The sequence below is a fragment of the Lacerta agilis genome, chromosome 4 (genome assembly GCF_009819535.1).
Source record: "Lacerta agilis isolate rLacAgi1 chromosome 4, rLacAgi1.pri, whole genome shotgun sequence".
NCBI classification, from domain to species: Eukaryota; Metazoa; Chordata; class Lepidosauria; order Squamata; family Lacertidae; genus Lacerta; species Lacerta agilis.
The window spans coordinates 54,783,895-54,809,672 of record NC_046315.1 but is presented as its reverse complement, the minus strand read 5'-3'; the positions used below and the strand labels follow the sequence as shown (position 1 = coordinate 54,809,672).

Sequence of the window (25,778 nt, the reverse complement as noted above, 5' to 3'; positions counted from 1 at the left end):
CCGCTATGACCTGTCCATCTTGACCTGTCCATAGCTTGCCTGAGTAATTCAAGCCCCTTCGCCACGACAAGGCAGTGATCCATGAAGGGGAGTCAGAACCCAAGAAAGTGAAATCAGTGAGAGATTTCACTTTCTTGGGTTCCATGATCACTGCAGATGGTGACAGCAGTCACGAAATTAGAAGACGCCTGCTTCTTGGGAGAAAAGCAATGACAAACCTAGACAGCATCTTAAAAAGCAAAGACATCACCTTGCCGACAAAAGTCCGTATAGTTAAAGCTATGGTTTTCCCAGTAGTAATGTACGGAAGTGAGAGCTGGACCATAAAGAAGGCTGATCGCCGTAGAATTGATGCTTTTGAATTATGGTGCTGGAGGAGACTCTTGAGAGTCCCGTGGACTGCAAGAAGATCAAACCTATCCATTCTCAAAGAAATCAGCCCTGAGTACTCACTAGAAGGACAGATCCTGAAGTTGAGGCTCCAGTACTTTGGCCACCTCATGAGAAGAGAAGAATCCCTAGAAAAGACCCTGATGTTGGGAAAGATGGAGGGCACAAGGAGAAGGGGACGACAGAGGATGAGATGGTTGGACAGTGTTCTTGAAGCTACTAACATGAGTTTGGCCAAACTGCGAGAGGCAGTGAAGGATAGGCGTGCCTGGCGCACTCTGGTCCATGGGGTCACGAAGAGTCGGACACGACTGAACGACTGAACAACAACAACAAGGTTTGATCTTCTTGCAGTCCATGGGACTCTCAAGAGTCTCCTCCAGCACCATAATTCAAAAGCATCAATTCTTCGGCGATCAGCCTTCTTTATGGTCCAGCTCTCACTTCCATACATTACTACTGGGAAAACCATAGCTTTAACTATACGGACCTTTGTCGGCAAGGTGATGTCTTTGCTTTTTAAGATGCTGTCTAGGTTTGTCATTGCTTTTCTCCCAAGAAGCAGGCGTCTTCTAATTTCGTGACTGCTGTCACCATCTGCAGTGATCATGGAACCCAAGAAAGTGAAATCTCTCACTGCCTCCATATAAAAGTATATCCAGTGCTTAAAAAAAAAAAAAGTTTAGCAATACTCTCATTTTCCTACTAATATTGAAATACTACCCCTCAATGAGGCCAAACTTAGATTCACAAAATGTTTAGGGGTATGCATTCCCCCAGAAAAAGCACTGAGTATATCTATTAATGAATATGATAATTCTACACCCCATTGCCCACAGCCATTTCACAAAGAGCTTTTGGCAATCTTCACCAGTGGGGGTGAAGCTATTACGGTAACAGGCAAAGGAGTTGAGTGTCTTTAATGACAAATTAAAGCTTCTTTCCCATCGACAGGTAAATATTGTCAGCTAGTTCATTCTTCATGCTAAGAAAAATTGAAAGCGAGCTTCACAGGCAGTGGTGCGCTCAGTACATTTTAGCCTCTACACCTGACGGTCGCACCTGCGCACACCTTTAGATAGCAATGTTTTACTTCGCTTACTTCAAAATGATGCAATCCACCCCGGTGCCTTTGGGAGGCCTTGTGCTCATTCTTCTGAGTGGAGCCCCAAAGTTCTGTCAGCATCACCTTGTGCGCGCAGGGCTGGAGAAACCTACCACTTCAGGCTCCCCTGATAGTAGTAGTAGTAGTAGTAGTAGTAGTAGCACAAACGCCTTTAGCTTTATCAGGGCGTGTGCTTCCTCACTGCGACACTAGGGGGCATTCGAACGTCACCCGTCCTCTTCTATTTTTGCAGCCGTGGATTTCGATACAGAGAAGGGGTTGCCAGATACCCTTGAGTGATCCTCTGGATTCTGGTGAAATGGAATGGACCGTCCCTTATGGACCTGATCTTATTTGTGCATGGTTCGCGGTTCGTAACTGAAGCCGGGGAACGCCAACTGAAACAAGCTACAGTATATTCAGAGGCAGGTGAAGCGCCCGAAGAAGGTGCCATGCCATCTGATCTGCATGCTTCTGAACGGAGGCGAGTGATTCGCCATCGACTTCACTGGGTACCAAGTGCATCCCAAGGGGGGTTCACGGCAGGCTGCCCGACCACTTGGATGCAAATCGGCTGTGCCTTTCCCCTCGGGGAACAGGACAGCGCTACCGGGGGAGGTGCCAAAGAAGCTGTGCTTTGTCACATGTGAAAGGCTCAGCACAGTGAGTATCAGATCGGGGGGGGGGGGGACACGACCCCGTGGCTTTTCAGGGTGCTGGTGAGGGGAGCCGTGGCCCCGCAACAGCCGCGAGGAACCCGCTCGTGAATGAGATCGTCAGTACTGAACCCAAAAGTTAATTTGTCTCTAGAAACACGTGGTATAAAAGAGACAGACGGTTGTTGTGCAGGGGGTGTTGCACTGCAGCATCCCTGGCCGGCTAGGAATGAGTCGTCCAACAGATGTTGCTCCCTGCTTTAAATGGTGACCCTCCATTTATTTATTTATTTTGGAGGTCAACCGACAGCCCCGTCTTCAGCGTCTTCTCATCCAACGTAAGTCCCACAGAGCTCTATGGGACTCAGAAGTCTATAGCTATGCTTTGAATCGCCACTTTGATTCGGAGTACGAAAGGGAGCGGAGCGTTGGCACGAGCAAATTCTCTGGAAGGCGCGCGCAGCTCCTTCTCCAAGTGGCTCCTGCGTTCTGGACAGGGGTGCCAACTTGAATAAAATAGGGGGGGGAGGTAAGCCCCGCCCCACCTAATGGATCACAAGACTTGACACACGCAAACTATTTGAATGGCAATGCCCATCTTGGGGGGGGGGGGCAAGATACCTCCTGGTAGGTCCTTTGGAGCTGGCTCCTATGCCAGTTGATGGGAAATCCACCATTTCTTTTATACATATGTAACAACAATCCACATTATTGCTCCCGTAGTAAAACGCTGTTGGGTTTTCCTTTGCACCAACCGATTCAGGTATCTCCTTGAGGAGCGCAGCTTCCCGGCTCTTCCATCCCGCCCCGACGACCCGGACACGCCCCAAACGCTCCTGGCGAGGTCGCCGTCTGCTGCAGGGATGGCCGTGGTGCTGGACAGTGACTCCGGGGAAATGGGCAGCCTCTCGGAGGCAGGTGAGTGGAAGATCTCTTGGAGCAGACCCAGATCCACTCCTTTGCAGGAGCCCATAAAGCTGATGAGAGCGATGAAACCGACGGCCTGGCCACCATAAGGAAACTTCACGAACTCAGGGAGTTAGATCCAGACAAAGGCTTCCTACACACCATGTGTTTACAAAACGTTTAGAGCACACACCCACACCCTAATAATAATAAGAAGAAGAACTGTAGTTTGTAAAGGGTGCTGGGAACTGTAGCACTGTAAGAATACTACTGTTCCCAGGATTATTATTGGGGAGGTGTGTGAATGTATGATGTGTACCTTAATTTGCACTTAGTTCCCACTGAAATCTGTGGGAATTGACCAGATGCCAGACATGGGATATATGATGGTGCGCCACCACTGCACCGCCTACCAGCTGTGATGGCGCCCACTGAAACTAGGATTGGGCAGCGTGGCAGCAGGGACAAGGGATGCACCAGGTTGGAAGCAGCTGCCACACACCTGTGCCTGGCACCAACAGCCACCCAGTTGGGAAGACGCATAACCTCCTTGCGTATGAATCAGAATGAATGCTCAATAAAGAGTGCGCCTTGCATAACCTCCACATTTTAGCCTATTATTTAAAACCTAAATAACATTTTCAAGTACATATGTCTGAAATGTTTCAAGCTGCCCTGTTTCCCAGCCCATCCAACTTTGCTGGAGCAATCAGCATGAGCTGGGTAAGTCAGAAGGGTCACAGTTCCCATATTGCTCTGATGTGTTTCTCTCTCTCTGTCTGTCTCTCTTTCTCAGCTTCATCATCCAATGGAGGAAGTTTCCCTGATATCATTTCCATCAGTTCTGCGGAAGAATTGCCTCCTGCAAGAACCCTAAGGCCAAGCACAAGTAACAAAATTACAGTTCAATACGAATTTAAAAGTTATGACCACAGAAACAGGTTATGGATCTGTAACAAAACTTGGTGCTGCGGGGGACAACTCCAGACAGAAGCTTAGCCTTTTGTCTCTCTGTTTTGGTACCTTAGTGCAGCACTTCCAGAGTCCAAACTTGGCTGTGATGACTCCTTTTCTTGTGACATTCTGTGAACATTGTTTTTTTTTAAAGATTATTTTAAAATCTTTTAGCTTCTTGTAGATTGTTATTTTCAAATGATAGCACCATGCTAGATTCTTTCAACAGTACAGAAGGGTTTCAGTAGCAAAGTTGCCCCTTCCCCTTGCAGCTAGTATTTCATAGACCTTATAATGTCTTTTTATGTATAATTTTGGGGACGCGAGTGGCACTGTGCGTTAAACCACAGAGCCTAGGGCTTGCCGATCAGAAGGTCGGCGGTTCGAATCCCCGCGATCGGGTGAGCTCCCATTGCTTGGTCCCTGCTCCTGCCAACCTAGCAGTTCGAAAGCATGTCAAAGTGCAAGTAGAGTCAAAGTGCAAGCATGTCAAAGTGTCATTTGATAGGGTGCCCACTTGACCTCCTTCTTGACATGGAATGTTTTCTATTGGAGTCTCCAGGTCCAGTACAAAGACCATAAGAAGGGAGAGCCTTGAAGTTCCCAACAGCTGTTAATCAAGCAAGCACACAGGTCACCTTTGTCACAGTTAGGATGCATATGTCCTGGCCAGGACTGCGCCATATCTTGTTTTTTGTACAATCTTGTTTGTCCTCAGTAACCAAAATTATATTATCAACATATACAAGCAGAAAAGTTGTTTTCCTTCATTTGCAAGGAATCGTACAAAACAAAGTGGCACTAATAAAGAAAAGTTCCAAGGTGGCAACAGAAAGCAAACTAAAAATGCTTTTGCAGTTCATCAAAACTATCCAGCAATATCAAGTTATAGAAAAACCGGTGCTATTAAGAGTAATCCTTCTAGTTGGTTAATTGGTTCTGCAACTTCCATGCACATGACGTTTGATGCTAATTATTTCCCTCAAGAGTTAAATTATAACTAATCAGAAGCAGCTACAGTTGCAAATGGCAACAAAATATCTGTGAAAGGAAGAGGAGCAGGTTTGCTCAAGTGTGTTGCAGGTAGAAATACTGTTTGTAATGAAGTGAGAGCAGTGCTTTACTTGCTTGAATTAACAAATAAGAAAGTTTTGAGAATTTAAATTCTAGATTAAAATTGATTACTTAATTGAGAAGGGGATTGTAACAAAAACACTGGGGCCTAATTTGAATAGTAGAGTGCCTGGTATCTGGTGGGTCGACCAAAGCACTCGTCAGGAGAGCTATGAGATTCAGATGAGGGTCAGATGCCTTGTCAATCCCAGCAGGTATATAACAGGAAGGCCTGCGGCCTGCCCAAGGCCTGCTGGGATTGACAAGGCCTAACCATTAGCCATGCTGGCTGGGGATGGTGGAAGTTGGAGTCCAACAACATCCAGAGGGCCTCAGGGTCTCTGTCTCTAAATATAGTGTTTGTGTTTGTATGCAAACATACACATGCAGGTATTTATCGTCACCGTCGTCATCATTATGTATTAAATTTATTAGTCACTGTTTTGCCAATGCAACCGAAAGCAATTTACAATAAATGCTTTTGCTGAGACATATTGTTGCAGTTTTGCCACATTCAAAAATAGCCATCATGTACCTCATATTCTTTCTCTCTCTCTCTCTCCCCACACACACATCCAGCTGTATCATTGGAGAACTATAGTTCTGGTGTAATTTCTGTAAGTTCCGTGGAGGAATCAAACACTTCCAAACCAAGGAGAGGTAATCTTCTTTTCAAGAGGTGCTAAAAACAATGCTAGCTGAAGATTTGTGTGCCCCAGTATAGATTGTATCTGCTGCGGGAATGAACCCTTTACCTACCTGTTTGTTTCCATTTTGCGGTACAAAAACAAGTGAAACCATCTAATGTTGAGGAAGGGATTGTAGGGCAGGTTTATCTCATCTATCTCTGTTCTTCCTTTGAATGAAACTAAAAGCCTTTTTAAGTAGCAAAAGACATGTAGAAGGAAAGTTTCAAAATACTGCAGAATAAAGAGAAAGGGGCAATGTATATAAAGAATTGTGTAGAAAAATAAGATACAATAGCTATTTTTTATCTAGTAGGATTGCTCTCTGAGTCTCAATGGTACCTTGTGCCCATTGATAATAACAGGGCAGAAGGTAGGGAGACCAACAGTGGATGGAGCCATAGCCAATTACAGGCAGAGATTTGTCCCATCCTTCCTGCTGAGGAGTTTAAAGTGGAGCAATACTAAGAAGGGGGAAGCTGGCAGCCAGTACCACCTCCTGGACCGGACGTGAGTCAGCAGGTAGGGGAGGGCCAGCTGGTGGCAGAGGGAGGTTGGTGGGCCAGTGCTGCACCTGCCATAATGGTCCAGCCTCCACTGGCGATCCTGAAACTTATAACCATTTACCTGGAACAATGACATTGAATTTGCTGCTTACATCTTAATGAACTGTATAGGATCACACTGTTGCAAAGCAAGTATAATTCACATCCCTCTCTGGTGCTGAGCTTATTTTTATTGTAATCTTAGAGACAACTTTCATGCCTGATACAAAAACAAAGTTTTGGCTCTTTCTGATGCTGTCTGTGCCACACGTGATGAATGTTGGCTACAGCATGGAAGAGCAATCCAGTGCACATTCTAGTCAGATTAGATTGTACATTTAACAATGCAAGCAAGCCTCGCTTCCGAAAAGTGCCCTGATTTTTTTTCCTCCGTAGAAAACATTGCATATGAAGTCAACTTCAAAGAGAGAAATATTGAAGGTATTTGTTGCAACTGTTACTGCTATAACTGTCTTTACTACAGATAGCTATTAGGAGGACTTCAGTGTTTAGTCAGCCAGTGAGATTAATCAGTATAAACCCCTTTGGCTGAGTGACAAGGTACTACCCAATTAATCAGGTTTACATGATAAAAACGCAGTATGTATGGATTGTTTAAATCCACATTTATTGGGATAGAAACTGTGTCTCTTTCATATACTGCCTCACAATTCATCCCTATCCCAGGATGTAGAACTGAGAAGAAATTCAGATTGCATAAACAATACTAGGCCTTTTTAGCCCTTTATCAATTGGGTGCATGGACACCTTGTATATATACATGCTTCATTATACTTTAAAAAAACCTGACCAACTGAACGAGAATATGAGAACAGGTATGGTCCTCCTAAGAAAAATATTCTTTCATAGGCGAGGAAAAGCAGCTTTCTTTGTGTGTAGGGATACCATTCTTGAAATGTTTGCTTATTTGTTTGTTTGTTTGTTTATATGACTTTTTTCCAAGGTCAGCTTTTTTCCTCTTGCATTAACAGTGCAAATTGGCAATAATATTTCTAATTTTATTGGGATTTTAGTGGAAAATGTAATTTTAATCATTCCTTATGTGTTTTATGTATTCTTAATGTATTCTTTGAACAATGTATAAAGCAGAACTATTTTAAGAACTGCAGTAAACTCTGGGAATTGATGCCAAAAACACAGTGTAAGATGAGTATCTTCTGTGTTTGGTAGAAATCTGCATATGCTGTGGAAGCCTTGAGATTCACACTCAGCACCCTTTGTTTCAAGGAGGAATGTGTGCTCCATGCACAGTGAGTAGCTGATTTGGGTCAGACATGCTACACTTCCTTTATCTAACAGGCTGGGCAACTTTTCTTTAAAAAATAAAAGGGAGGGGAGGAATGAAGGAATTGCTGGGAAAGCCAGTGTTAAATTGTTCACCACATTCTAAAGCAAAACTGCATCTGACCAAAAGATGCTGGAAGTCTCCAGTTCAACTCTCACTTTAGCCACAAACTTCCTTGGTGGCCTTAATTAAGATGTTTTTCCCACCTCAGATCCATCATCTGTTCTATGGGAATAATGATGGTCACCATCTTTTCAGAAGTACTGAGCTTGGAACAGTTGAAATGCTAAATCTCATTACAATATTAACTAACTACAGTTTTCTGCTCCTGCTGCTGTTTTAAAAGGAACATCTTTTGGAGAGATTCTTCCTGTGTGACAATGATGGGTACAAGACTGATTGTGCCATATGCTGCTGGAGCAATTCTCTCATAATGTGTGATGATCCAACCTGTAACAGGTAATTGACCTCCCAGACCACAGCAGCACCTTTGGATATGAGATTCGTTGTCGTAAAACCTGGCTTTCAAATTCAGATAGAAAGTGTGCATATTCACCTCTCTAACAGACCACTCCCCCTAGACTTGGTGGAGCATATCTGCAATATCTTCTGCACAGTTCTAGCCATGCCTGCTCAGAAGTATGTCCTTTTGAATTTAATCACACATACTTCCAGGAAAGTGGGGTTGGAGTCTGTAGTTCAGTTGTGCCTCTCACTTTCCATTCTGCATCATAGTTGTGGAGTCCCCTGCAGCACCCCCAGGCTCTGTGTCCAGTGTGATCGAACCAGTTGTACTCCCCTAAATCCGCCTCTGGTGCTTGGATTGGGTCCCTGTGGTGCTTCAAAGGAATGAAGTGTTCTGTGAATCATTGTGATGCAGGGATACAGAGTGGAGATAAGAGTATCATAGAGCAACTCATTTGAGTGTCCAGTTGTCCAGTTTCCTGTGCACCAGCCTTCAGGTTCAAACTTCCATATCCTTTTAATCTGAGAGTTTTGTGTAAATCAGGTCCTTAGCCATGGCTCACTCGGAAATTATGAAGAAATGGGAGGAAAAAGCCTCTAGATCAAGGGAGGTATTAGTACCACTATATTCTGCTCTGGTCAGGCCTCACCTGGAATACTGTGTCCAGTTCTGGGCACCACAGTTCAAGAAGGATACTGACAAGCTGGAATGTGTCCAGAAGAGGGCAACCAAAATGGTCAAAGGCCTGGAAACGATGCCTTATGAGGAACGGCTTAGGGAGCTGGGTATGTTTAGCCTGGAGAAGTGAAGGTTAAGGGGTGATATGATAGCCATGTTCAAATATATAAAAGGATGTCATATAAAGGAGGGTGAAAGGTTGTTTTCTGCTGCTCCAGAGAAGCGGACACGGGGCAATGGATACAAACTACAAGAAAAAAAGATTCCACCTAAACATTAGGAAGAACTTCCTGACAGTGAGAGCTGTTCGGCAGTGGAATTTGCTGCCAAGGAGTGTGGTGGAGTCTCCTTCTTTGGAGGTATTTAAGCAGAGGCTTGACAGCCACCTGTCAGAAATGCTTTGATGGTGTTTCCTGCTTGGCAGGGGGTTGGACTGGATGGCCCTTGTGGTCTCTTCCAACTCTATGATTCTATGATTCTATGAAAGGAAGTGCAAGTCACCCATACTTCTGCTTTTGTACTGGTGGTATAAAATCTAACATAGAAGATCGCATGTTTTTCCTTGTAGTGAAATGTGTGAGCTCTCCCCACATCAAAAAACATGCAGCATTCCTATTTAGATGCCTCTCCCCCATTTGGATAATTTTCAAAACTCCAGGAGGAACAAGTCCCTGTGTGAAACAGCAGCAAATGTTTTGGATATATTCCAAATATTTGAAATGTAAAATGTAAAAAAAATGCCTTCAAATCATCTCTCGCTGTCTGTCTCAACAATGCAGGTGTTTTTGTGAAGAATGCATGGACAGCCTCGTGTGTTCAGGATTCTCAGACAAGATAAAAAAGAAGTCTCCCTGGATATGTTTCCTGTGTACACCACAGCGAGCATATGGTCTACTCAAGAGGAAGAGAAGATGGCGTGCAGAACTGAAGCGCTTCTACGATCAAGAGTCTGTAAGGGAAAGTTCCGTTGTCTTTTACAGATGTATACAGTACAGAAAAAGTCAAAGGGCTGCAGATCCTTGTATTATTAACTGGATCACTTTTCAGCAGCAGAAGTGGGCAATCTATGGACCGCCAGATGCTGTTGGACTACCAGTCTTATGGTCACTGACCATTGCCCATGCTGGCTGGGGGTCAGGGGAAGCCACCTGAGGCGAAATAGGAAATGCTGCCTCCTGCCCCCTTCTGCCCTGGAAAAATTGGCCAAAAAAGAACTAACAAACTAGATTCTCTGTTTCCAGCAGGTGGCAGCAAAACTATTTCAGCTGACCTGAAACACTGCATGGTCATTTACTAAAATGACATTTTTAAAGGGGAGAAAGAGAGAGAGAGAGAGAGAGAGAGAGAGAGGACCCTGTTAATTGGAGGTTTATGCCAAGCAGCCCCAATCTCTGCTTTCCTTTTCACTAGTAGTGGTGCATATGGAGAGGCAGAGCCACCCTGCCAACACCAGCACCACTGCGGCTTACCTGGAGAGGCCTGGGCTGGGGTGCTGGTGAGGCTGGAGCTGTGCAGTCACACTAGAAGGAGTGCCAGATGGACTGGTGGGGCTCCTGCAAGTCCAACCACAAATCCCCGCCCCACCCCCTTGAGGCTTCAGCCTGTCCAAGTAAGAAGCAGCAGGGCAGCTCAGCTCATGACAGCCATCAGGAGCCCTTTCCAGACCTATCTGAAGATGACATGGTTTGAATCCGAAACATTTGGCATATGATGCATGTGCTGTGGCCCTGACCTGTGGCCTTTCTCATAAGCTTGTAATGCCAACCTAGAGAAAAGTAAGTCAGAGGAAGGAAGAAGAATCAGGAAAGCCACTGCCAGTGTGAGTAGCCAGTAGTGAATTGAACAGAGAGGCAGTTTGGCCTGCTGTAAGGCAGCTTTCTAAGGAAGTGTGTGGCAGAGGTGTGTGTGGGGAAGAGAGCATTCGGTCGGTACATGTTGTCCACTCATCAGCAATGTGGTCTCTCCCCAGTGATAAATTTCCAATACCCTCCAAAGAGCTTCTCCCAAGGGATCTAGCAATAGGTAGTGGTGCCACATTTGCTTTAGACACATTCTTGGAGAATATGGGTAAGTTCTTTCTCCACCGCATGCCTCCGAATGCTAGTTGCTGGGAGCTGCAAGTTGGGAGGGTGTGTTCTACTCAGGACCTGCCTGCAGGCTTCCCATAGGCTCTTGCTTGGCCTCTCTGAGAACAGGAAGCTGGACTAGATGGGTCTTTGGCCTGATCCAAAAGGGCTCTTCTCATGTTCTTCTGTATCACCAATGAAGGCACGGTGTGCATTTGCAATGAGGATAGAGCCATGAATCTCAATAGCTTATTATTTTGCAGGGCTTTAACTGCTACTGGCCCCAAATGCAGGTACTGAGTTGTAGTGAACATTTTTTAAGCTGTGGAAATCATATGGTGATTGTTTCTGCATTGCATTGTTAATGTTGTTTTGCATTTCTTAGCCCTGGTGCTGCAGCTACCTGTGACTTACATAGCACCCTCATCCCTGTTGCAACTTGATATAGATGTAGTAGAACCCTTGTATTTGTGAAAGTGCTAACAGCAGCACATCATTCCATTATCGAAAGGCTCTGATGTGATCAGAATAGCATTTATATATTTCCCAGGAAGGTGGGATATAAATAATTTAAAACATTTTAAATAAAATTAATAAATGCATTGATTTATAGAGTGCTGTCAAAGCCTGTTGATATCCAGTTAGTAAAAAGTATTCATGTTAATACATGTAATAACTAAAATCACATACTACTTGTTCAACAAGCTTTGACAACAACAACAACAACAACAAAAGCACCTTATGCAAACATGTATCTTTTTATCAATTGTGTTAGAACCATCTGTGGATATATCAGCCGTTGCAGACATGGGATAAAAAACCAATCCGTGTGCTCTCCCTTTTTGACAATATTACACAAGGTAAGTAACTGAGAAATTAGATTGCAACATGTTTACCCTTCCCCTGTATCAGAGGTGGGAAACCTTTCTAGCCCAGAGGGCCAGATTATTATCTCCCTGAATTTCACAGGTAGGTGAAACTTCCTACCTGTCAGTCATCTGATGTCACAGTGACCAGTTCCCCCCCCCCACAAGGGTCTGCAGAAGTCCCATTCAAAGCACTGCTAGCAGCACCTTGTTGGATCTCCAGAAGCTCAATTTACGGAGCTGATTAAAGAAAACTTCTGAAGATTTAACAAAGCATAGGACAAGGCAGAGCATTGTCAGGGGATGGTGAATATTTCTTCAGAAGCCTCTCTCAAAATGCTGTTTTGCCCAACCCTTTTAATGGGGCTACTGAAGATCATCAGCTGATCGAGCAAGAGTTATTTGAAAGGAGCTTCTGATATCTGTGGCTTGGCATAGTTGTTAGGATGACTGGGAGCTTATCTAAAGAGACAGGATGCTAAAAAAAAAAAGTAATTGCTTTCTGAATGTTGCTTTTTAAAGTGGTCTTTGCTTATCTTCAAAATACAGTATTACATGGCAATTTCTGTCCAAAAACGGCCTCAATCCAACTGTACTTGGATAGCTTTAAAGTCTCTCCGTTTCAGTGGGAGATAATGAAACATGTGCTTTAGCTCTTCCAGTGTGGTGCGGAGAGCCAGTGTGGTGTAGTGGTTAAGAGCGGTAGACTCGTAATCTGGGGAACCGGGTTCGTGTCTCCGCTCCTCCACATGCAGCTGCTGGGTGACCTTGGGCTAGTCACACTTCTTTGAAGTCTCTCAGCCTCACTCACCTCAGAGTGTTTGTTGTGGGGGAGGAAGGGAAAGGAGAATGTTAGCCGCTTTGAGACTCCTTCAGGTAGTGAAAAGCGGGATATCAAATCCAAACTCTTCTTCTTCTTCTTCCTCTTCATTGAAACCAGTCCCATTTATTATAGAAGATTATCAAAACTTTTCAACATATTTACCAGCCTTCACTTATAAGTAAGGTTTACAAAACAAAAACCATGAAATTAAAGCACTGTTTACAAATTGGAGAAAAATGGGTGCGCCTTGCCAAGTGGAGGAGAAACATCCAATTCGGGTGATCTTTATCTTAATCCTTCCTGACTAGCTCCTTGGGTGCCTTCCATACTAAGCAATTAATCAATAATTGTCATCCTTCATTTACTCACTAGCTGCTGCTGCAAAATCATTGCATTCCACTGTTTCCTGTCTTCCCACGCCCACTCTTTTTGAGACCTAATTTGTGGCTGTTCTTTTTCCACTTAAAAGGCAATTGCATCACAAACCTTCAGGCAAAGCACTATTGAGAAACCTAATGGGAGACGTGGATTAAAAAGTTGGACCTGGTTTGAAAACCATCAGATATCCTGCAACTTCCCTTGCCCCGCTACTTTTCAATAATGGGTTGCCAGTTCACATTTATTCCATTTATTTTAGCTTATTTATTTATTTATTTGGAGCCAAAATAGAGATTCCTGCAACATTGTCCTAGGAAGGGGAACAAATTGAGGAAGGGTGTCGCTCAATGGTGGTAGAGCACATGATGTACCTGCAGAAGATACCAGGTTCAATCCCTGCGAAAGGCTCCTGTCTGAAACCTTGGATAGCTACTGCTACTCAGAGTTAGATGCACTCAGCTAGATACACTAGTGGTCTGCCTTGGTATAGGGCAGCTCCTTATGTTTCTAGCCACTACTGATTGCATTTCTGCAATCTTCACACAATTAGCTGAGCAGCAAGCAAGTGCAACTGAGTTGAGTGAGGTTCTATTTTGAGTAGACACCTGTTGAATTACACTGTCAGTCTGCACTATGTTGTTGTTTTTAGTCTCCCATCTTTTCTATGCAAAATAAAATATAATGCACCAAAGAAAGAAATGGGGGGGATAGTGAGAGCACATTTGCAAGTGATCTCCCTCATTACTAGAAATTATTGGGAATCTTGTGGCACTAAAGAAACATGCACATTTTAAAAAGAGTAGTGGGAACTGCTGTAATTTTAACCCCTTCCCAGAACAAGCCTGTTAGCAATCTGCTGTCTCTTACAAATAGGAGAGGAATTTCTCTAATTCAGAACATCTCCCACACTTCTCTAAATCCAGGGAAATGGCAGGAATCTCTGTAGTCTAGTCTAGGAGACATTGGGAAGAGAAGAGTGTGGAGAGAAGAGAAGGCAGCCACAGCAGGAAAGGTACAGAGAAGAAGGAAAGATGAGAAGGAAGCTCAAGTCAGCACCAAGGAAAACCTATTCTCCCTGCCCCCACCCAAAGAGATTGAATGAAAAGCCTGCATTAGGTGTGAGAAGCCTGTAGCTCTCCAGATGTTGTGTCATGGCCAATGGTAAAGAATTCTAGCCCAGCAAAAGGGATGCCAGGGTCTCCATTTAGGTTCCAAAGTCCAACATTGAGGGGCCATTGGAGAAGTGCCACTGCCATTTTGAATAACTTCCATCCAGCACACAGTAAACCACTTATGAAGCATTGTCTGCAAACCTTCTGTGTCTCCTTTAAGGCACTTCATCAGTAAAACACAAATGTGTCGCATTAATATTGGTATTCATTTAGGTCCTCGTTTCTGTTCTCCAGAGCTGAAAAGTTTGGGGTTTCTGGGTGAAAGCAAGGGCAGTGGGACACTGAAGTATTTGGATGATGTCACAGACACGACACGAATACATGTAAGTAGATGTCACTGAGTTGACTTTGTACTACTCATATTTCTAATTTTGTTAGGTGTGTATATTCTTTCTGCTCCTAATATATTAACTGTATCTTACTGGGATAAAATCAGATTTGCTTCCAGTCAAAGAATTACAAACTCTTTCACTGTTTATTATGTTGAAGTCAAGGAAAGGACAGTCTTGCCCCTTTAACACTGGACAATCTGAAAACTAGTCATAACTGGTTGATGCTGGTAATAACTGAAGAAAGAATAAGGGAGGCAGTTACCCCAGGCAGCAGATCCAGGTCTATGGAGTTGGATATTCACTGCTGCACCCCTTTGCCATGGCCATAGACCCCTCCATGCCTTCAGCCATACCCACAACCCTGTGGTTTTGCCCCCCCCCCCCACCGCACATGCTGCCATGCCACTACATTGCACTGCTGCTGCCTGCTCCTCTCTGGCCTCCTTTTTGTGATAACAACATGTTATTACATAAAAATGAAGTTGAAATTGGTAGTAAAAAAGTTAAAAATAAGCACAAATCTAGAAAACTCTCTAATACAATAACTAAAATGCACAAATCTATAAACAGAACATATGCCACAGTGATATTTCCACAATGGATAAAGAACTATGCAATAATCTGGATACAAAGAAACCCTCTTTACAGTGCATGAGTTACACTTACGCTTAGTAAGCTAAAAGTGCTTTAGATAGCTAAAATGCCAGTATACTATGTTCATCATTCAGATTTACTGGATACAGTGGTACCTGGGGTTAAGAACTTAATTCGTTCTGGAGGTCCATTCTTAACCTGAAACTGTTCTTAACCTGAGGTACCACTTTAGCTAATGGGGCCTCCCACTGCCGCCGCACGATTTCTGTTCTCACCCTGAAGCAAACTTCATAACCCGAGGTACTATTTCTGGTGTACCTTCTTTTGTTTGTTTTGGATAAAAAACAGCCTACCAGAAATGCTGGAGAAGGAACAAAAAGCCATGGGTTTTGATTACATTGCGATGGTTAACCTGTGGCCCTCCATATGTTGTTACATTTCTGCTGAAACCACCCCTGACAATTAAGTATGCAGTTGGGGCTGATGGGAGTTGGACGGCAACAACATCTGGAGGGCTATAGATTCTCAACATCTGTTATAGATGGAGGGGAAACTGTCTAAATTTGAGTTTGTTTGTTTTTATTTGTGTCTATTTTACATTCTGTGGGCATTCTGCATGATACGATCATTTATCTTGTGAACTGCCCTGAGATCTTTTGATGAAAGGCAGTATATAAAAATAAATAGGTTCAGAAATTTAATTTAGTGTTTCTAATACTTAGTGGAGCACGTTATAGTCAACCTGCATAACACCGCTGGCAATTTAATAGTTTTGTCATTTGTCAGAAGAGGCCAAGCTTGGACTAATCAGAATAGTTAGTAGCAATGTGGTTAAAGGTAAACTAGTTGGTAAGGTTGGCTAGGAAATGGTAGTAATCCTGATCCAAAACATGCCCATCAGAATGTCTATAAAGCAAACTGGTGCATTTCTGAGAGGAGGAGGAGGAGGAGGAGGAGGAGGAGGAGGAGGAGAACCCATGTGAAATTAAAAGATGAAAGATGGGATCCTGCATCCAAACTACTGTGATTGTTTTGTTTTGTTTATTAGATAGATGAATGGGGTCCATTTGATTTTATATTTGGGTCTACGCCACCCATTGGAAACTCTTATCAACAGCCCTCTGGTAAGAAAAGCAAACATGCATGAAACTGTAACTCTTATTGTGTCTCTCTGACTCTGGTCAGTTCCAAGAGACGGATCATTCCTCTCTCCACAACAGGTTAAATACTGCGACTCCAACATATTTACTTGGGAATAAGTTTCACTGATCTTACTTCCTTATAAATATTTGTACCTAAGCTGCACAATCTTAAGCATGATTACTCCAAAGTAGGCTACACTGTGATAATGGGACTCAGTCCCTGGTGATTGTGCACAGGATAGTGGTTGGGCAGCATGAGCCTAGGGTTCTGCAGTGTCAGCTAACAACATCCCAATGCGCTTCCAGTAACTCGTGGAAAGCCAAATGATGCAATATATATTGTAGGAGCACTGATGCAGGAAACGGGAGTCACCAAGAGCCACGGCTAGAGCATGCTGTGACAGTGCTGCATCACACATCAGTCACGATCGCGGTCACTGACTACATTCCATATTAACAGCATATCCGACAGGCATGGAAAGTACCTGCCATTTGGCTTGTGACGTAACCTCATCCTCTACTACCACCTTGCTCTCACCCACAGAGCACCACAAACAAAAGCTGACAGTGCCTTCTCCCTGGCCTTCCCCTCCAGCCGCAATCTTGCCTTGTGATTTTGTTCCACATCTAGAGGCTATATAGCCACTAACCACAGGACTTCCTATAGACAGATATTCAGATTTGCTAGCAGCCCAAATACAGGCACGGGTTATACAACAAAACTCTTTCATTGGGGTTTCCTCAAGCTAGTGGTTCAGAGGAAGTCTATACTGACCTGCAGTGAGCATAAGTTTTCCACTGACCTCTGTCCTAATGGTAATGCTATACTGGTATATAAAAAACGAGGTGTGAGGGCTCAGACAGGGTCTGCTTCTCAAAGCTGGGCAAGCACTTACCAAGCTTTGGGAAAGAGATAGGAGGGATTTATGGCCCTGTCAAAGCTTCTTGCCTCCTTCTGAAAGCTGGCTTAAGCTGGCCTTGTGAAAACTAGATGGAGAGTGTCAAATGTTGGTCTTGTACCATATTACCTAGATACGCCCCTGGCTGGAGACTTTCTTTATACCTAAAGTGTATAACTAAAGTGTCCAGTCCCTGTCAGTGGATGGATGGAGAGTGGATGCCTAAGAAAAAGGAAAGCACATCCCCTCAGGCTTTTATATCTTGCTACCTACCCCACCTTGCAATCTATCTCTAAACATGAGACCTGTGCAGCCTCAGACTCCTGCTGCTATATTTGCATGTCTTTATAACATCTAATCTGTTCAGGAGTAGCCAGTTTGGCACCCATAAGCACCCATGTGCCTCCAGAGAAGAAGAAGAAGAAGAAGAGTTTGGATTTGATATCCCGCTTTTCACTACCCAAAGGAGTCTCAAAGCGGCTAACATTCTCCTTTCCCTTCCTCCCCCACAACAAACACTCTGTGAGGTGAGTGGGGCTGAGAGACTTCAGAGAAGTGTGACTAGCCCAAGGTCACCCAGCAGCTGCATGTGGAGGAGTGGAGACGCGAACCCGGTTCCCCAGATAACGAGTCTACCGCTCTTAACCACTACACCACACTGGCTCTCACCACACTTTCCCTGGTGCCCAGAGGTAGCTCTCTTCCCCCTTTCAGTCATTCTTTTCTTTTTTTAAAAATAAATTTTTATTAGTTTCTTTCTTCTATATCACACAACAAACAAAAACAATAAAACAAATAACTCTACCGAGCTTTTGACCTCCCTCCCCCCCCAACAGGTACCTTATTTCAATCCAATCGCACAATTTTTAGTCTTTACTATAGTCCACATTGTAGGATTTACTTCAGTCCTGCTAGTAGTGTCTTCAAATTCTTACAATTATCTTTTAAATAAACAATAAATTTACTCCAGTCTCTCTGGAACTTCGAATCATCCTGATCTCTGATTCTGCAAGTCAGCTTGGCCATTTCCGCATATTCCATCATTTTCGTCTGCCACGCCTCAATCGTAGGTATCTCTTGTAATTTCCACTTTGGGGCCAACAAAGTCCTCACCGCTACTGTGGCATACATAAACAATCTTTGGATTTCATTACCCATCAAACTAGCAAAAAAAGCTTCAGGTTTTTTTGGAAATGTATATCTAAACATCTTCTTTAATTCATTGTCGATCAATTCCCAGAATGTTTTCAATCTGTCACAAGTCCACCACATATAATAAAAATCACCGTCTGACTCCTTACATTTCCAGCAAGCTTTATCTTTCATTCTATACATTTTAGCTTATTTCACTGTCAAATACCACCTGTAAATCATCTTCATTACATTCTCCTTTAATGTTGTGCATGCTGTAAATTTTAAATTCTCATACCACAGTTTTGACCATGAGTCAAACTCAATATTATGCCTAAAATCTATTGCCCATTTTATCATAACCTCTTTCATTAGTCATTCTTTTCTTTAAAAAAGGAAGCGGGTGGGCTGGAGCACCTTAGAAAGGCATTTTCAGAGACCATCTTTTTATAGCCTGTTTTCTCTTCTTCCTTCCCTTTAAAGCCTGGTATTTTTACCAATACTTCCGTATTCTTCAGTATGTGACACCCCCAGAAAGGATGTTTTTCTGGATGTTTGTGGATAACCTTGTGCTGGAGGAAGAAGACCGAGATACCGCTTCTCGGTTCTTTCAGGTGAGTAGTAAAACAAAACGCCTTCAAGAGGTGAATGAAGAGATAGTTTGCTTCACCACTCACTTGCAGACATTAATTTAATACAGATTTTCAGTGGCTCGGTTCACAGTTTGCAACAACAGTTTTATTTTATTTATGTATTTATTTGCTGCATTTATATATCTCTTGGAGCATCTTACTTCAGTATTGTTCAATCTGTATTGGCTCCCAGATTTTGAATTCTGTATTATATTCTATTGGCATCAAATGAGAGATTTAGTTCTAGCTCTTGAGACATATGTATGGTTTTGGTCCTTTTAAAGATGGAAGCTGTGCTCAGATATAAGCAGCATGATGACACCATCCAGAATGCAGTACACATATGGAGTAATATCCCATCTGTTAACAGGTAAATTCTTTCTCAGATATCACAGAAGTTTCTCTGTGTGTCCTTGTGTTAAAGCCAAACCAGTTGCAGAGCATTTAAGATTTTGTTTTCTACATCTGAAAATCCTTAGGCTTTTCAATGTCCCTATGGTTTCCAACTCACTTTTACAATCTAATCATAGGACTGCAAAATTTGAAGGGTCCCTGAGGGTCATCTAGTCCAAACCTTGAAGTACAGGAATCACAACTAAAGCATCTATGACAGATGGTCATCCAAATTCTGCTTAAAAACCTGCAATGAAGGACATTCTACCGCATTCTGAGGGAGTCCATTCCACTGTCAAAAACTCTAACCATCAAGAAACATTCCTAATGTTTAATTGAAATCTCCTTTTTTTGTAACTTGAATCCATTGGTTTGGGTCCTACCCGCTGGAGCAGGAGAAATCAACTTTGATCCATCTCCCATGAGACAGCTGTTTAGATAACTTGCTAATAGCATCAAGTTGTTACTGCTGATATAGTAATCAGAAACGCAATATTCAAAAGCTGTAAATAAGCTTGGATGAAAGGAGACTGCAATGTGAAACCACCGAATTAAAATACATCAGAATTTCACTTGTGAATTGAACCCAAACCCAAATGAAGACAAATAATTTTTAGCACATTACTAATGCCAGAATGTCGATGCCAAATCAATAACTGTTTTGTGAATTACCACTGTTAAGTACATAATTACATTTGCCACTTTTCTGCATTTCCCTCTGACCTCATTTTTTACAGCCTCTTCCCTCACACCAACCAAAAAAAACCACAACCCCATGTGATACTCAGGATAACACTTCCTGCATCTGATGAACCAGTGGACTGTAATTCACAAAAAGTTATGGCATTACAGTGGTACCTCTGGTTGCGAACGGGATCCGTTCTGGAGGCCCGTGTGCAACATGAAAAGAGCACAACCTGAAGCGCCGAATCTGCGCATGTGCGCAGCGTGATTTAGCACTTCTGCGCATGCGCGAAATGCCGAATCCGGAAGTAACATGTTCTGGTACTTCCAGGTTCAGGGCATTCATATCCTGTGACGAACGCAACCCGCAGCGAACGCAACCAGAGGTATGGACTGTATAAAGTTGCTAGCCTTTTAAGATGCCACAAGACTCAAAAGACGAATGCTGCTCCTCTGGAAATTGTTGTAACTTGTTCACCATCCTGTTTCAGTTTGTGTGGGTCTCAAGACCTGTTGAAACTAGAAGGCAGAGTGAAAAAAGAGGAAGAAACTCAAGTTGCTTGAAGGAAAATACATTTGAGGCCTGACGTGTTTTGGAACAATACTTCCTTTGTGTCACTATAAATATATAAATAATACATTTACTTGAAATAGGGGAGTAAAAAATAAGAACAAGCATTTATCTAGTAAAACCAAATAAAAATAGAACACCTTAAAAACAAGGCAAGTCTTACATCTTCAGCATTACAGTATTGGTTTTCTAATTGTTCTCCATACTTAAGAGGTTATCTCATTTGTACCCCAAATCTGTACTAGTAGAATGGGTTAGGATGACACAGAAGTGTTCATCTGCTTGATGCTGTTTCTTCACTTTTCTCAGTTTAATATAGTTACGCACTCCCAAGCTAAGATAAATTGTTTCTCTTTTGGAGACTTCTTTCTCTTAATGCTCTCTTTCTTTTGGAGACTTCACGGACAGATGTACAACAGAACACAAACGGAGGCAAACGTGCACTCCGACAAGATAGCAGCAGATCTGATACCCCGTATCAGATTGGGAATGTGCTCCCAAACACAACTGGGGCCCCATGCTGGTTTCCTGCCAAAAATGCCTCTCTCCGCTGCTATTTTCTCCCAAAGGGACTGTTTGCAGTAAATAACACCTTCGGTGGCAAAGGGCTGATGGGGCATCTTTATTTGCAAGAAATTGGTGCAGGGCTGCTCTCTACTTTCCCAGAGCTACCTTTACTTCAACAATAAAAGGTGCTAATTTAAGGTAGCTTTAAAAAATAAAATAAAACCAACAACCCAATATTATCATATTGCGTAGCTTGGACCATGTGTTATTTAAAAAGTGACATTTTTATTCCTTACAGGCCAGAAAGAGACCCAAAATATACAGGGGGATGAATTGAATAAAATGCAATGGAGAAAAGGGAGAATACTGGAATAGGGAAAGGGTGGGAAGTAATAATGGCACAGATTGAGTAAGGTGCTATTGAATAAAGGGGTATAAATTAATAAATTAGTTTTTTGTTTTTGCCTTCCCCTTTGGCCCTTTCTCCTTTGCCTCTGGCCCTACCTGTTTGGCCTTCAGAATATTGGCCAAGTTACTATTTATGCCAGGTAAAGATTTGGCTGCTAAATTTCTCTGTGCTGGGCTACTATTACTCTCTCTCTCTCTATATATATATATACACACACACACACACACACACACACACAATATACCAATATACAATATATCTATATATATATACAATATCACAGTAACAGCATTTGCTCCAGAGATCTCGTCAATTTGAAGTGCTCAGCTCTCTTTCGAAGGAACCACGTAGTGACATATATTTTAGGGGTATTGCAAAGATGAATCAGTTTGTGTCAATGGCACATTTAGAACATTTGAGCTACAAAAATGCTAACAAAGAATGAATAAGATTATTAAGTAGTTTGCAGACTGTGGTCAATGCTGGCATCTGAGAACAGGCTCTTGTAAAAAGAATCATTCACAGTTCCTCATTTCACAAGCTACTGGTACTTATCTCTGCAATATTCTTCCCCATGGCTAGTTCAATAAATCCATGGTTCATATGCATGTACATCACTTGATATCTGAATACTCTTGATGACCAAATGTGTGAACTGATTCCATTGAAAAGTTGTGTTTTTAGATAGTGTGAGGTATATGCTATTTCACAGCTAACTTGTTTATTATATACATGCAGCTGTCATGTGGTGAGTATTCATGCATGAACTAGACCTAAACTAAATCATGTCAAATCAAATGAACTGCATACTCTTTTTATCTATGTATCTAGGGATGGAAAGTTGTGCCAGTTTCGGTTCTCTCAATTTCCATGTTACCCCCCCCCCACCTTAAATTCAGTTCCGTACTTTTCTGAAGCAACATGCAGTTTACTCATTTTTAAAATCCTCATGAAAATTCTTCAACATTTTAGTGTGAATTACTCCAAATAAGCACGTCTTTAATGCAGTTTTGGCTCATATACATATTTTTGCAAGCAGTTTCTTATAATATAGTGCATTTAGCATGTTATTTTCACTAATATAATCATTTTTATACACACTTTTACCAACTATATGCATTTTTGTAAACATTGGTTACAGAAATGCATCACAAACTTTATATATGTGCAAATGACAAAGGATGACTCTGTTTTGGTTCTCAACATTGTTTCGGAAAGTTCCAACAATTGCTAGATTCACCTTTAAATGTGAACTAAATCAAATTCCTCCCCCATCCCTAATTTGAAACTGATGAATCATGTATTAGCTTGGGCTTCCTGCATGTGGGTTTAATTAGCTACTCATACAACTATTCTATTCTGGTGAACATTATAATATATGAGAGAAGAATTAATACAATCCTGTAGATTAACTTCAGTGAGATCTGAAGATATTATCTGATGCAGCTGAAGGGATCCCCAAATGGGGATGGGGTTTTCTAATTTAAGCCCAGAAGTATGATCCCTGGTCTGCTGCAGCAAAAATAACAGTCGTAGGAAGTCGTTAAAAGCAAACAAATACATTGTGTTATGTTACATTCTGTTTTATTTATATACTGCTTTGGAGCCCAGTGGTGAGCAGACCATTAGTGCAAAAGAAAAAATGCAACAGAACTACATTAAATATATCAAAACAATAACAAAACCTACATTCATGAGCTGCATGCATGTTCTTACCACAGATGGAGCTACCTAGCATGCCACCTTTCTTGTAAAAGCTGGGTAAACTCACACACAACATAGCCTACCCTCTCCAGTCTCTCACAGAGGAGCAAACCCGCTCACAAACAATTGCCTGATGAAAGTGGCCTTGCCATCATTACAACCCAGAGGAGAAAATCAAATGAGAACTTTCCCTTTTGGTCTCCTGCCTTTAGGAGCCACCTCACCGGGTGACCCACTGCCCCTAACAGCCTCCAAATACGGTAAATATGATTCTCCCTGGAAATAGCTACAGCTCTGACAGACTCTTGTTCTTCAAGGGTGGAGTAGCTGGCAAAAAAACAACAACCATCTGGCTCCTCAATAGATTGCTGTTCTCCAGCTGCAGCAGAAAAGAGGCAAGAAAGCTAAAGTTGATATCCACATCCCAGAGAGCAAGAGTCCTGTTGTTGCTATTGTATTGCCTCTGAATGCATGGCAGTTCCCAAATAAAGGCGGAAACTTTCACAGATTAGTCTCTAAATCACAAATCAGACTTTAATCTGTGAGAATGTTTCCCATAATTTGGAAAACCAACGTTGTGCAAGAGGAAAGCAGCTCATGCAATTGAACTTTCGTATCCCTTCCTTCCCCCTAAACCCCTCTCAAAGTTTCTCCTCGACAGCAGAGGCTCTGGTGGAGCTGCAGCTGTATTTGAGAAGTCGCCTAAAATTATATGTAGCTTTGTCAGGAAACAATGTGGCAACCCTAATCAGTGAACAGCTAATAAGGGCACAATGAGATGTTACGCCCTTTTATATAGGGAAAGGGAAAGGGACCAGGGTGTGGAAGCAGCATAATTTCCTATATGACCTGAAATGTAAATATAATGACAAGTTGTTTATTTCCTGTTAAGGGAAAGAATGAAGTCACGTCTTTTAACATTTTTACATGAATATTGTGGGGTGTTGTTTTTTGTCCTCCAGCAAATATTCTGCATCTGCCTTGTATGTGGATTTGTCTCTGTTGGCAAAGAACATCCTTGAAACCAGAATCTTCTCTCAGCGTCCAGCCACTCTGATTAAGGACTTTTTTGTGCCCTTGAAGGAATATTTTAGGACATTTCCACAAGGGCCTGCAAGGCAGGATACAAACCCAAAACAAAAACCAAATGTAATACAATAATATAGTGTACATATTTATGCTGTACATATTTTAAAAATATTTAAATGCTAGAAATTCATGAATGGTGAGGAATTATTACAATTAATGGCTGAAAAATGTTCCATCAGGAGAATGAAAAAAATAAAATTTGCAGTGCTAAGAGAATCTTTAAAATTACTTGATTTTGAGTATATTGTACTTGCTTATGCTTTCCGAAGGGTACTTTAAAAAACAAATAAATGCTATTTTGTCATAGGAGAAATGCAATGGTTTAATTTCATTTGTTCATCCCCATTTAAGGATGCAATTAATAAAGTTCTTTATCTGAAATTCACATCACATGACAGTCTTGATCTTTTTATGTCTGAACCCCAATGAACCCCCAGTGGTTTAAAATGCAGCAAGGCTAATAGGTTTTAAAAATAAAATTGGTTGGCTTACGGAGTAAAAATAGCTTGGAAGCTGGAGCTAACCCACCACCCATTGTCTATCTTGTTCACACATCACTAGCATTGCTTAACAGAGTAAAATAAAATACACAGGAGTCTCATTGGTAAAGAAAAAACGATTACTTCATATTCGCAAGGAGAGAGGAGGTTTCATGGCTGTCTCACACAGGAGAAGGAGAAAGGGAGGATGATGGAGGAAGGGATGGAAGTTAGGTGTTAAGTGGAAAACCACAACGTGTATTTTCCCTGATGATCTGCTCATCTCAAACCTGCCCTCTACTGACTGAAGGCCTGCAAAGTTGTTTATACCCAACATTTCTGTCCGCTGAGTTTTATGTTGCATTTTTATGTTCCTGTACACAGCAGAGAGAAGGCAGGGATGTCTTCACACAATGTACATTGCCTGATTTGTTCCCCTGCGCATTCAGCTCCCCCCTCGCACTCCTATTCAATGCAGCTGTCATCTGCGCATGTGCAACAGCAGCAGGGGCGTAGCAAAGGGGGGGCGGGGGCCGCCCCGGGTTCCATAACGGAGGGGGTGACAAATTATGAAGGAATTTTTTTTTTTGAAAATGCCTGCTCCGAAGGTCTTATTTTACTATACTAGGGATTATATAGCTATATATGAAATTTCATGCATATCGGTTAATATCTTGACCCTCCTCCACCAAAATAGCTGTTCACTTGGCTGTTTTCCTATGTCATAAAGGCTGAAATTTCAGTTCAGAGAACACTTTACTGTTCCCAACCCTAACCCTATGGAAAGCCATCTAATTAGACATTAATTTGATTTTGAGATGTTTTTAGGAGGTAATTTAATTATTGTTTGATTTTATACCAATGTTATGTATCTGATGTTAGCCACCCTGAGCCCGGCTTTGACCAGGGAGGGTGGGATATAAATAAAAGTTTTATTATTATTATTACTTGTTATTATTCCTTTGGAAGAAAATATGAAATAATGTAAAACCTTTTTTTGCGGGGGGGGATCAATGGGGGGGTTGACAAGAAATTTTCCGCACCAGGTACCACCTGACCTTCCCATGCCTGGGGAGGGGTTGACAATTTTTTTTGCCCCCGG

The 25,778-nt window shown here is 42.3% G+C and overlaps 1 protein-coding gene across 1 annotated transcript; it reads left to right on the top strand.

The window, feature by feature from the left end:
- The first annotated feature begins 2,964 nt into the window (after nucleotides 1-2,964).
- Nucleotides 2,965-24,269, top strand: DNMT3L (DNA methyltransferase 3 like). The gene is made up of 12 exons (XM_033146378.1): nucleotides 2,965-3,069; nucleotides 3,854-3,946; nucleotides 5,704-5,784; nucleotides 7,547-7,626; nucleotides 8,008-8,120; nucleotides 9,585-9,756; nucleotides 11,647-11,731; nucleotides 14,345-14,433; nucleotides 16,085-16,160; nucleotides 18,692-18,822; nucleotides 19,125-19,210; nucleotides 24,071-24,269. The coding sequence occupies exons 1-12, from the start codon at nucleotides 3,015-3,017 to the stop codon at nucleotides 24,267-24,269; spliced, it is 1,260 nt and encodes a 419-aa protein (XP_033002269.1). The 5' UTR covers nucleotides 2,965-3,014.
- Nucleotides 24,270-25,778: the final 1,509 nt, after the last annotated feature.

What these genes read in the sequence shown, in the direction of transcription:
- DNMT3L (XM_033146378.1), top strand. Translation starts at nt 3,015, where the DNA reads ATGGCCGTGGTGCTGGACAGTGACTCCGGGGAAATGGGCAGCCTCTCG. An exon ending in AACCCTAAGGCCAAGCACAA is followed by an intron (nt 3,947 to 5,703) that starts GTAACAAAATTA and finishes ACACACATCCAG; the next exon opens with CTGTATCATTGGAGAACTAT. An exon ending in CAGACACGACACGAATACAT is followed by an intron (nt 14,434 to 16,084) that starts GTAAGTAGATGT and finishes TTTGTTTATTAG; the next exon opens with ATAGATGAATGGGGTCCATT.